Source organism: Chiloscyllium punctatum, chromosome 34, assembly GCF_047496795.1.
Source record: "Chiloscyllium punctatum isolate Juve2018m chromosome 34, sChiPun1.3, whole genome shotgun sequence".
NCBI lineage: Eukaryota > Metazoa > Chordata > Chondrichthyes > Orectolobiformes > Hemiscylliidae > Chiloscyllium > Chiloscyllium punctatum.
The window spans coordinates 58,450,504-58,461,357 of record NC_092772.1 but is presented as its reverse complement, the minus strand read 5'-3'; the positions used below and the strand labels follow the sequence as shown (position 1 = coordinate 58,461,357).

At 50.7% G+C, this 10,854-nt stretch overlaps 1 protein-coding gene across 1 annotated transcript; it reads right to left on the bottom strand.

Moving 5' to 3' along the window:
- Positions 1-4,860: 4,860 nt before the first annotated feature.
- On the bottom strand, positions 4,861-10,623 carry hamp (hepcidin antimicrobial peptide). The gene is made up of 3 exons (XM_072553621.1): positions 10,472-10,623; positions 7,407-7,463; positions 4,861-6,103 (listed from the first exon to the last, which is right to left on the bottom strand). The coding sequence occupies exons 1-3, from the start codon at positions 10,562-10,564 to the stop codon at positions 5,999-6,001; spliced, it is 255 nt and encodes an 84-aa protein (XP_072409722.1). The 5' UTR covers positions 10,565-10,623; the 3' UTR covers positions 4,861-5,998.
- Positions 10,624-10,854: the final 231 nt, after the last annotated feature.

Below are 10,854 nucleotides of genomic sequence, written 5' to 3'. Positions count from 1 at the left end.
ACATACTCTCACTCACACACTCACATACCCACTCTCATTCACACATGCACACACACTCTCACACACACACTCTCACACTCACATACCCACTCTCATTCACACATGCACACACACTCTCAGACACACCTCTCACACTCACATACCCACTCTCATTCACACATGCACACACACTCTCACACTTGCATACCCACTCTCATTCATACATGCACTCACACACACACACACTCTCACACTCACATACCCACTCTCATTCACACATGCACACACACTCTCACAATCACATACCCACTCTCATTCACACATGCACACACACACACTCTCTCACACTCACATACCCACTCTCATTCACACATGCACACACACTCTCACACTTGCATACCCACTCTCATTCACACATGCACACACACCTCTCACACTGACATACCCACTCTCATTCACACATGCACACACACTCACACACACACTCACAAACTCACATACCCACTCTCATTCACACATGCACACACACTCTCAGACACACCTCTCACACTCACATACCCACTCTCATTCACACATGCACACACACTCTCACACACACTCTCTCACACTCACATACCCACTCTCATTCACACATGCACACACACTCTCACACACACTCTCACACTCACATACCCACTCTCATTCACACATGCACACACACTCTCACACACACTCTCACACTCACATACCCACTCTCATTCACACATGCACACACACTCTCACACACACTCTCACACTCACATACCCACTCTCATTCACACATGCACACACACTCTCACAATCACATACCCACTCTCATTCACACATGCACACACACTCTCACACACACTCTCACACTCACATACCCACTCTCATTCACACATGCACACACACTCTCACAATCACATACCCACTCTCATTCACACATGCACACACACACACACACACACTCTCTCACACTCACATATCCACTCTCATTCACACATGCACACACACACACACACTCTCTCACACTCACATACCCACTCTCATTCACACACACACACACACTCTCTCACACTCACATACCCACTCTCATTCACACATGCACTCACACACACACTCACATACCCACTCTCATTCACACACACACACACACACTCTCACAAGCACATACCCACTCTCATTCACACACACACACACTCTCTCACACTCACATACCCACTCTCATTCACACATGCACACACACACACACACACACACACTCTCTCACACTCACATTCCCACTCTCATTCACACACACACACACACTCTCTCACACTCACATACCCACTCTCATTCACACATGCACACACACTCTCACAATCACATACCCACTCTCATTCACACACACACACACACTCTCTCATACTCACATACCCACTCTCATTCACACATGCACACACACTCACACACACACTCACACACTCACATACCCACTCTCATTCACACATGCACACACACACTCACACACTCACATACCCACTCTCATTCACACACACACTCACACACACTCTCACACTCACATACCCACTCTCATTCACACATGCACACACACACACACACTCTCTCACACTCACATACCCACTCTCATTCACACATGCACACACACTCTCTCACACTCACATACCCACTCTCATTCACACATGCACACACACTCGCGCGTGCGCGGACTTGCATTCATGTGCATTGTGAAACCTGTTCCAGCTGTTCACCTTGGCCTTGACTTCCACTTTCCCACAATTAGCTATTCTGATCTTCTTCATTTCCATCTTATTTAATCTTCATTTTCATTCCGTAAACTTTCACCCCCTTCACTTGATCTATTGATGACTATTCCCTGACCTCTGCACTCAACATTAGGGCCTATCAACCAGTTGACCTCCTACATTGACATCTTTCTGTGCCTCAGTCTGTGCTTCTTTTATGATGGCCTCCACATGGATGTCAAAGGAGTGATGGTGATCGCAGATGGGGGTGAGATGGTATGATCACAGGGACAGAAACTCAGGGGACCACCTGAATATCTGGGGGCTTGCAGCTGGTAAAGTTTGAATTTGATAGGTTATTATTTTGCTGTTTTACTGGATGGGTTAGCTCAGTCGGCTGGATAGCTAGTTTGCAAAGTAGAGCGACACAGGTTCAATTCCTGCGCCAGCTGAGATTACCATGAAGGACTCTCTTTCTCAACCTGTCCCCTCGCCTGAGGCTTGGTGACTCTCAAGTTCAACCACTACTAGTTGCCTTTATGTAATATGACAGCAGTGTCTGAGACTATGGTGACTTTACCTTAACTTTATTTTATTGTTTCATGCAATGCTGATGCAGTGAAGCCAAACAAAAGTCCCATTACAGTCAGAAAGTTATACAGCATGGAAACAGACCAGATATCCTAAGTTAACCTCATGGCCCATATCCCTCTAAACCCTTCCTATTCATATACCCATCCAGATGCCTTTTAAATGTTGTAATTGTACCAGCCCCCACCACTTCCTCTGGCAGCTCATTCCATACACACACCACCCTCTGTGTGAAAAAGTTGCCCCTTAGGTCTCTATTTCTTTTAGATTAGATTAGATTAGATTACTTACAGTGTGGAAACAGGCCCTTCGGCCCAACAAGTCCACACCTCTTTTATATCTTTCCCCTCTCACCTTAAAGCTTTGCCCTCTAGTTTTGGCCTCCCCCGCCCAGGGAAAAGACTTTGTCTATTTACCCTCTCCACGCCCGTCTTGATTTTGTAAACCTCTATAAGGTCACCCCTCAGCCTCCGACGCTCCAGGGAAAACAGCCCCAGCCTATTCAGCCTCTCCCTATAGCTCAAATCCTCCAACCTTGGCAACATCCTTGTAAATCTTTCAAAGGTTAAAAAAAAAGATTTGCAAGGATTTTGCCAGGGTTGGAGGTTTTGAGCTATAGGGAGAGGCTAGACAGGCTGGCGCTGTTTTCCCTGGAGCGTCGGAGGCTGAGGGGTGACCTTATAGAGGTTTATAAAATCATGAGGGGTATGGATAGGATAAATAGACAAAGTCTTTTCCCTGGGGTCAGGGAGTCCAGAACTAGAGGGGCATAGGTTTTGGGTGAGAGGGGAAAGATATAAAAGAGACTTAAGGGGCAACTTGTTCACACAGAGGGTGGTGCGTATATAGGATCAGCTGCCACAGGAAGTGGCGGAGGCTGGTACAATTACAGCATTTAAAAGGCATTTGGATTGGTATATGAATAGGAAGGGTTTGGAGGGATATGGGCTGGGTGCTGGCAGGTGGGACTAGATTGGGTTGGGATATCCGGTCGGCATGGACGGGTTGGACCGAAGGGTCTGTTTCCGTGCTGTACATCTCTGTGACTCTATGGAAGAACAAACATTGTGGCTCCAAGAGCAGGTCAGAGGATGGGAATACTGCAGTGAGTAACTCACCTCCTGACTCCCCAGAGCCTGTTCGCCATCTACAAGGCCCAAGTCAGGAGTGTGATGGAATACTCTCCACTTGCCCTGGATGGGGACAGCTCCAACAACACTCAAGGCACTCAAAACCATTCAGGTCAAAGCAGCCCCCACTCGATTGGTTTAACTGGATAAATATGTAAGTTTAGAATCAGGGGTCGCAATTTAAAAAATGAGAGGGATGTCACTCAGGTCTGAGATGAAGAGAAATGTTTTTCCTTAGAGAGTTGTGTGAATGTTTGGAATCCTTTATGCCATTGGGCTGTAGAAGCTCAGGCTTTGGGTATGCTTAATGTAGAGATTCATAGGTATCTGATTACCATGGCATTCATGGTTATGGGGATTGGGTGTGTGTATATTCGATCAGCCATTTTCATATTGAGTGGAGGGACAGGCTTGATGGACTGAATGGCCTACCCCTGTTCCTCATGAAACTCCTTGCGCCAAAGATACTCAGTAACAGCAGTGTGTATCATTGACAGGATGTACAGCAAAAACTCACCAAGAGCACCTTCCAAACCCAAGACTACTTCCATCGAGAAGGACAAGGGCAACAGATCCATGGGAACACCACCCCCTGCAAGTTCCCCTCCGAGCCCCTCACCATGCTGACTTGGAAATATATAACCATTCCTTTCATGTCACTGGGTCAAAATCTTGGAATTCCCTCGTTAAGGCCATTGTGGGTCTACCTACAGTATACGAGGGCTGCAATGGCTCAAAATGGCAGCACACCCCCAACTTCTCAAGGGGCAACTAGGGACAGGTAATAAATGTTGGGTCCAGTCAGTGACGCTGCTCAAACCCCAAACATATTCTAAAACAAGAAATAAAGACCATCAGCGTTAGGAAGGAGAAGTCAGCAACCACAAAGAGGACCTGAGAGTAGAAATGGCAGTGCTGTTTTGAGAATACCTACAGCATGTTTCAGGAACATGCGTGGAATTCTCTTCCCTCGACAGCAGTGGAGTCTTGGGTCAATTTGGATCAGATTCTGGATATGAGTTGGACAGATGCTTGAGGTTTTGATTTGAGGTTTACAGGGGGCCAGACCGGGAAGTGGAGTTGAGACCACATCCGGCTGTCTTTGTCTGATAGAGCTGGCCCATTCCTGCTCTGAATTCTTACTTTCACGCGCTCTTGCTTGTGAAACCAGGGAGGGGATAGCTAGTTGTATTAGGCAGAGAAGACCAGTGAGAATTGTACACCTAACTGTAGGCTGTGTGAAACATTTCTGAGAGTTGCTATTTTGGTGATAATTGTAGCAAATGTCAGGGCAACTGACTGAACAAAGGAACAACATCCTTAACTTTTATCTGGCTCTCCGGTGGAATGGGGACAGCTATTTCCTGATGTCGGGAGTGAGAGATACCAACTACATGAAAGACCAAGCCAGCTGGTTTCTGAAGATAATAGTGGTTTATTCATTTTGTTTTACAAAGCACAGTATTTACAACTGTAGACCTGACAAGGTGCAACATGAACACATTGTCGGGCTGAGTCTCCGCCCAAGAGCATAGAACAGAGACCTGCTTATCATCTCTCTGGATTCTGACCATCATCAACTTCAATATCAGACATTTCAATGACTCGATAGTAGTTACTACATGCACACTCAAATACACACACTCAAACACTCACAGAACTATACACACTCAAACACACATGCAACAATGTACACTCATGCACTCACACACACATGCAATCATACTCACTCATGATTTGGAGATGCTGGTGTTGGACTGGAGTGAACAAAGTTAAAAATCACACAACACCAGGTTGTAATCCAACAGGTTTGTTTGGAAGCACTAGCTTTCTGAGCGCTGCTCCTTCATCACAACTTATTCTCCACAGCCACCTGATGAAGGAGTGTCGCTCCGAAAGCTAGTGCTTCCAATTAAACCTGTTGGACTATAGCCTGGTGTTGTGTGATTTTTAACTTTATACTCACTTAAACACACGCACACATACACACACACTGGCTAAAATACACACATTGACATGCACAAACTTCATTTATTGATTCACTCATACAGAAACACACACCCAGCATAAATTCAGGTTACATTCAAAGAACAATATTGGTACAAAAAAATTGTTAAAATTAAAATTCAAGGTAAGTCAATCCATGATAAATCCATTCAGGAGAAACATCATCTGCCAGGAAGTGGGGGGGGGGGCAGTGGGAATGTGGGACTCACTCCCACTGGAAGTGGTGAAAGGGGAATGCGGGAATTGCTCCCACAGGGAGTGGCGGGAGGGAATCATGTTGATGTATTGAAGTGGGGGAAGCCAGGGAGAAAAGAACAATAAGAGATGGTGATGGATCGGAAGATAAGGAGCAATGATGGTAGGAGGAGGCCAGTGTGAAACTAGCATAGAACCGAAGGGCCGAATGGCCATTCTCTACAGTGTAAAATGCAGCTGCAGCTTTGATTGGAAATGGCGAGAGGAAGCTGTGTTAAATAGACACCAAGCAATAAATAAGGACAGTAAGGCCTTTGGTGGGATAACATTCTGTGACCGATCGACGAAGGTTTAAAGTTTGCAGCAGATTCCGCACGTTCTCTTTTTACAGCAACCACAGCAGTATACGCAGACCGAGATGTGGCTCATTCTCTTCTGCCGCAACAGCACGGATGCCTGGGAAAGACCAAAACCAGTCAGACTGTACCAGAACAACACGTCAGCTGTGCAATGTCAGTCACTGGCAGAGAAAGCCGACATTTCTTCAGCAGCTTTCATCGCCTCACGAAGCCTTACGGCCAATCAAATATTCCGTCTTATTGTTGTTCAGAAACAAAGCAGCCAATTTGTGCACAAGCTCCCACAAGTAGGGACACTTGGATCATATGTTTTTAATCAGCATTGACCCTCCGACAGTGCAGCGCTTCCTCAGCACTGACCCTCTGACAGTGCGGCGCTCCCTCAGCACTGACCCTCCGACAGTGCGGCACTCCCTCAGCACTGACCCTCCGACAGTGCCCACTCCCTCAGCACTGACCCTCCGACAGTGCGGCGCTTCCTCAGCACTGACCCTCCGACAGTGCGGCACTCCCTCAGCACTGACCCTCCGACAGTGCCCACTCCCTCAGTACTGACCCTCCGACAGTGCGTGGCGCTCCCTCAGCACTGACCCTCCGACAGTGCGGCGCTCCCTCAGCGCTGACCCTCCGACAGTGCGGCGCTCCCTCAGCACTGACCCTCCGACAGTGCGGCACTCCCTCAGCACTGACCCTCCGACAGTGCGGCGCTCCCTCAGCACTGACCCTCCGACAGTGCGGCACTCCCTCAGCTCAAAGTATGTAAGTCTCCTGTCAGACCACAGGTGCAACAACTTATCTGAGGTAAGATTTGTTGACACTGGAGGAAAGTATTAATTTAGCAGGTACCAGGCCTGGATGCACTTTCTTGTCATGGGTGCTTGAGTTGATTGGTCTTATACTCATTGGAATATAGAAGAAAGAGAGGTGACCTTATTGAAAATAGAAGATTACTGGGAGACTTGACAGGATAGATGTAGAGAAAAGGTTTCTCCTTGCGGAAGAGCTGAGGACCGGATGCATCTTGCCAGAAGAAGGGGTTGTACATTTCAGACAGAAGTGACTGGCAATTTCTTCGCTCAAGGGAGTTTCAGTCTGTGAAATTCTTTACTGTGAAGGGCTGTCGAAGCTGGGTGATTGAGTGTATTCAAGACTGAGGTCAAATTTTAATCAGGAAGGGGAATCAAGGTTTATGAGGAAACAGCAGCAAAGTGGATTTGAAGATCAACAGATCAGCCAAGATCTCTCTGAATGATGAAGCAGACTCAATGGGCAGAATGGCCAACACTTGTTGCTCTGTTTTGTGGTCTCACTGATTTTAACAACTACATCGGAATGGGACGCTTATTACAGGAAAAGCAAGCTGGGAGGCGGTTTAAAATGCAGCATTGCTTTCAACTTACCACGTTCGACGGGTTTTGGGATCTCTCAGTACTCAGGGTACCTTGTCCATTCTCAGTCTGTAAAAGGAGAGGAATTGTCAACACACAATGTGGCAGAGTGAGAGCACAATGAGAAAGCTGGGGAGAAAGAGAGGACCAAAAGGAAAGACAGTACTTTTTAGGGACCATGGTGTAGGGTGTGGATGGGTTTACAGAGATAGGGAGGGGGTGTTGGGGCTGGAGGGGGTTACAGAGATAGGGATGGGGTGTAGGGGCTGGAGGGGGTTACAGAGATAGGGAGGGGGTGTAGGGGCTGGAGGGGGTTACAGAGGTGGGGAGGGGTGTAGTGGCTGGAGGGGGTTACAGAGATAGGGAGGGGTGTAGGGGCAGGAGGGGGTTACAGAGATAGGGAGGGGGGTGTAGGGGCTGGAGGGGCTTACAGAGATGGAGAGGGGGTTACAGAGATACAGAGGGGGGTGTAAGGGCTGGAGTGGGTTACAGAGATAGGGAAGGGGTGTAGGGACTGGAGGGGGGTTACAGAGATAGGGAGGGGGTGCAGGGACTGGAGGGGGTTACAGAGAGAGGGAGGGGTGTAAGGGCTGGAGTGGGTTACAGAGATAGGGAGGGGGTGTCGGGGCTGGAGGGGGTTACAGAGGTGGGGAGGGGTGTAGGGGCTGGAGGGGGGTTACGGAGAGAAGGAGGGGGTGTCGGGGCTGGAGGGGGTTACAGAGGTGGGGAGGGGTGTAGGGGCTGGAGGGGGGTTACAGAGAGAAGGAGGGGTGTAGGGGCTGGAGGGTGTTACAGAGATAGGGAGTGGGTTTTGGGGCTGGAGGAGGTTACAGAGATAGGGAGGGGGTGTAGGGGCTGGAGGGGGTTACAGAGATAGGGAGGGGGTGTAGGGGCTGGAGGGGGTTACAGAGATAGGGAGGGGGTATCGGGGCTCGAGGGGGTTACGGAGATAGGGAGGGGCGTAGGGGCTGGAGGGGGTTACAGAGATAGGGAAGGGGTGTCGGGGCTGGAAGGGGTTACAGATATAGGGAGGGGGTGTAAGGGCCGGAGGGGGTTCCAGAGATAAGGAGGGCTGTAGGGGGTTACAGAGATAGGGAGGGGGTGTAGGGGCTGGAGGAGGTAGCAGAGATAGGGAGAGGATGTAGGGGCTGAAGGGGGTTACAGAGATAGGGAGGGGTGTAGGTGCTGGAGGGGGTCACAGAGATGGGGAGGGGGTGTAGGGGCTCGAGGGGGTTACGGACATAGGGAGGGGCGTAGGGGCTGGAGGGGTTTCAGAGATAGGGAAGGGGTGTCGGGGCTGGAAGGGGTTACAGATATAGGGAGGGGGTGTAAGGGCCGGAGGGGGTTCCAGAGATAAGGAGGACTGTAGGGGGTTACAGAGATAGGGAGAGGATGTAGGGGCTGAAGGGGGTTACAGAGATAGGGAGGGGTGTAGGTGCTGGAGGGGGTCACAGAGATGGGGAGGGGGTGTAGGGGCTGGAGGGGGTTACAGAGATAGGGAGGGGGTGTAGGGGCTGGAGGGGGTTACAGAGATAGGGAGGGGGTGTAGGGGCTGGAGGGAGTTACAGAGATAGGGAGGGGGTGTAGGGGCTGGAGGGGGTTACAGAGATAGGGAGGGGGTGTAAGGGCCGGAGGGGGTTCGTGAGATAGGGAGGGCTGTAGGGGGTTACAGAGATAGGGAGGGGGTGTAGGGGCTGGAGGAGATAGCAGAGATAGGGAGAGGATGTAGGGGCTGGAGGGTGTCACAGAGATGGTGAGGGGGTGTAGGGGCTGGAGGGGGTTACAGAGATAGGGAGGGGTGTAGGTGCTGGAGGGGTTCACAGAGATGGGGAGGGGGTGTAGGGGCTGGAGGGGGTTACAGAGATAGGGAGGGGGTGTAGGGGCTGGAGGGGGTTACAGAGATAGGAAGGGGGTGTAGGGGCTGGAGGGGGTTACAGAGATAGGGAGGGGGTGTAGGGGCTGGAGGGGGTTACAGAGATAGGGAGGGGTGTAGGGGCTGGAGAGGGTCACAGAGATAGGGAGAGGTGTAGGTGCTGGAGGGGGTCACAGAGATGGGGAGGGGCTTGAGGGGGTCACAGAGATAGGGAGGGGGTGTAGGGGCTGAAGGGGGTTACAGAGATCGGGAGGGGGTGTAGGGGCTGGAGGGGGTTACAGTGATAGGGAGGGGGTGTAGGGGCTGAAGGGGGTTACAGAGATCGGGAGGGGGTGTAGGGGCTGGAGGGGGTTACAGAGATAGGGAGGGGGTGTAGGGGCTGGAGGGGGTTACAGAGATAGGGAGGGGGTGTAGGGGCTGGAGGGGGTTACAGAGATAGGGAGGGGTGGAGGGGCTGGAGGAGATAACAGAGATTGGGAGGGGTGTAGGGGCTGGAGGGGGTTACAGAGATAGGGAGGGGTGTAGGGGCTGGAGGGGGTTACAGAGATAGGGAGGGGGTGTAGGGGCTGGAGGGGGTTACAGAGATAGGGAGGGGTGTAGGGGCTGGAGGAGATAACAGAGATTGGGAGGGGTGTAGGGGCTGGAGGGGGTTACAGAGATAGGGAGGGGTGTAGGGGCTGGAGGGGGTTACAGAGATAGGGAGGGGTGTAGGGGCTGGAGGAGATAACAGAGATTGGGAGGGGTGTAGGGGCTGGAGGGGGTTACAGAGATAGGGAGGGGTGTAGGGGCTGGAGGGGGTCACAGAGATAGGGAGGGGGTGTAGGGGCTGGAGGGGGTTACAGAGTTGGGGAGGGGGTGTAGGAGCTGGAGGGGGTTACAGAGATAGGGAGGGGTTGTTGGGGCTGGAGGGGGTTACAGAGATAGGGAGGGGGTGTAGGGGCTGGAGGGGGTTACAGAGATAGGGAAGGGGTGTAGGGGCTGGAGGAGGTTACAGAGATGGGGAGGGGTGTTAATGTGGGAATTTGAAGGGTGAATATAGAAAGCAAGGAAATAAACAGAAGATAAGGGCAGCAAATCCTGACCAAGAAACAGACATTAGAATCATGGACACATAAAATCCTTCTGCCTAGCAGCTGCTCTTTCCGGGTGGTACACTCACTTATCAATGCAATAAGTGCACCACAGGGAGGTGCACCTTGCTCACCTTGGACATTGGCAGACACTGTCTCATCTCAACAAAGACCAGTAACATCAGAGCGACCAGGACCAGTCGGGTTTTCATCTGGGTACTGCCCATCTCAACTTAGCCTGTCTGATCTTCGAGCTGTTCTGTGATGTGGGTTTGGTTTGTGTGCTCCCCTTTATACCCCGGCACTGGAGGAGTTCCGGGACACCTTGATGTTTGAGCAACTGAGTCAGGGATCTTTTCCAGGAATTGGGACCACCCCATCCCACCCTCGACCCAATTATCTGATGTTGACATTGGAGCAGGTCCAATTGTAAACACACACACAGACACAGACATATCATCACTCACATGAGGTGGGGGGGCGGGACATGTAACGGAATTGGAATGGAGTCTACATT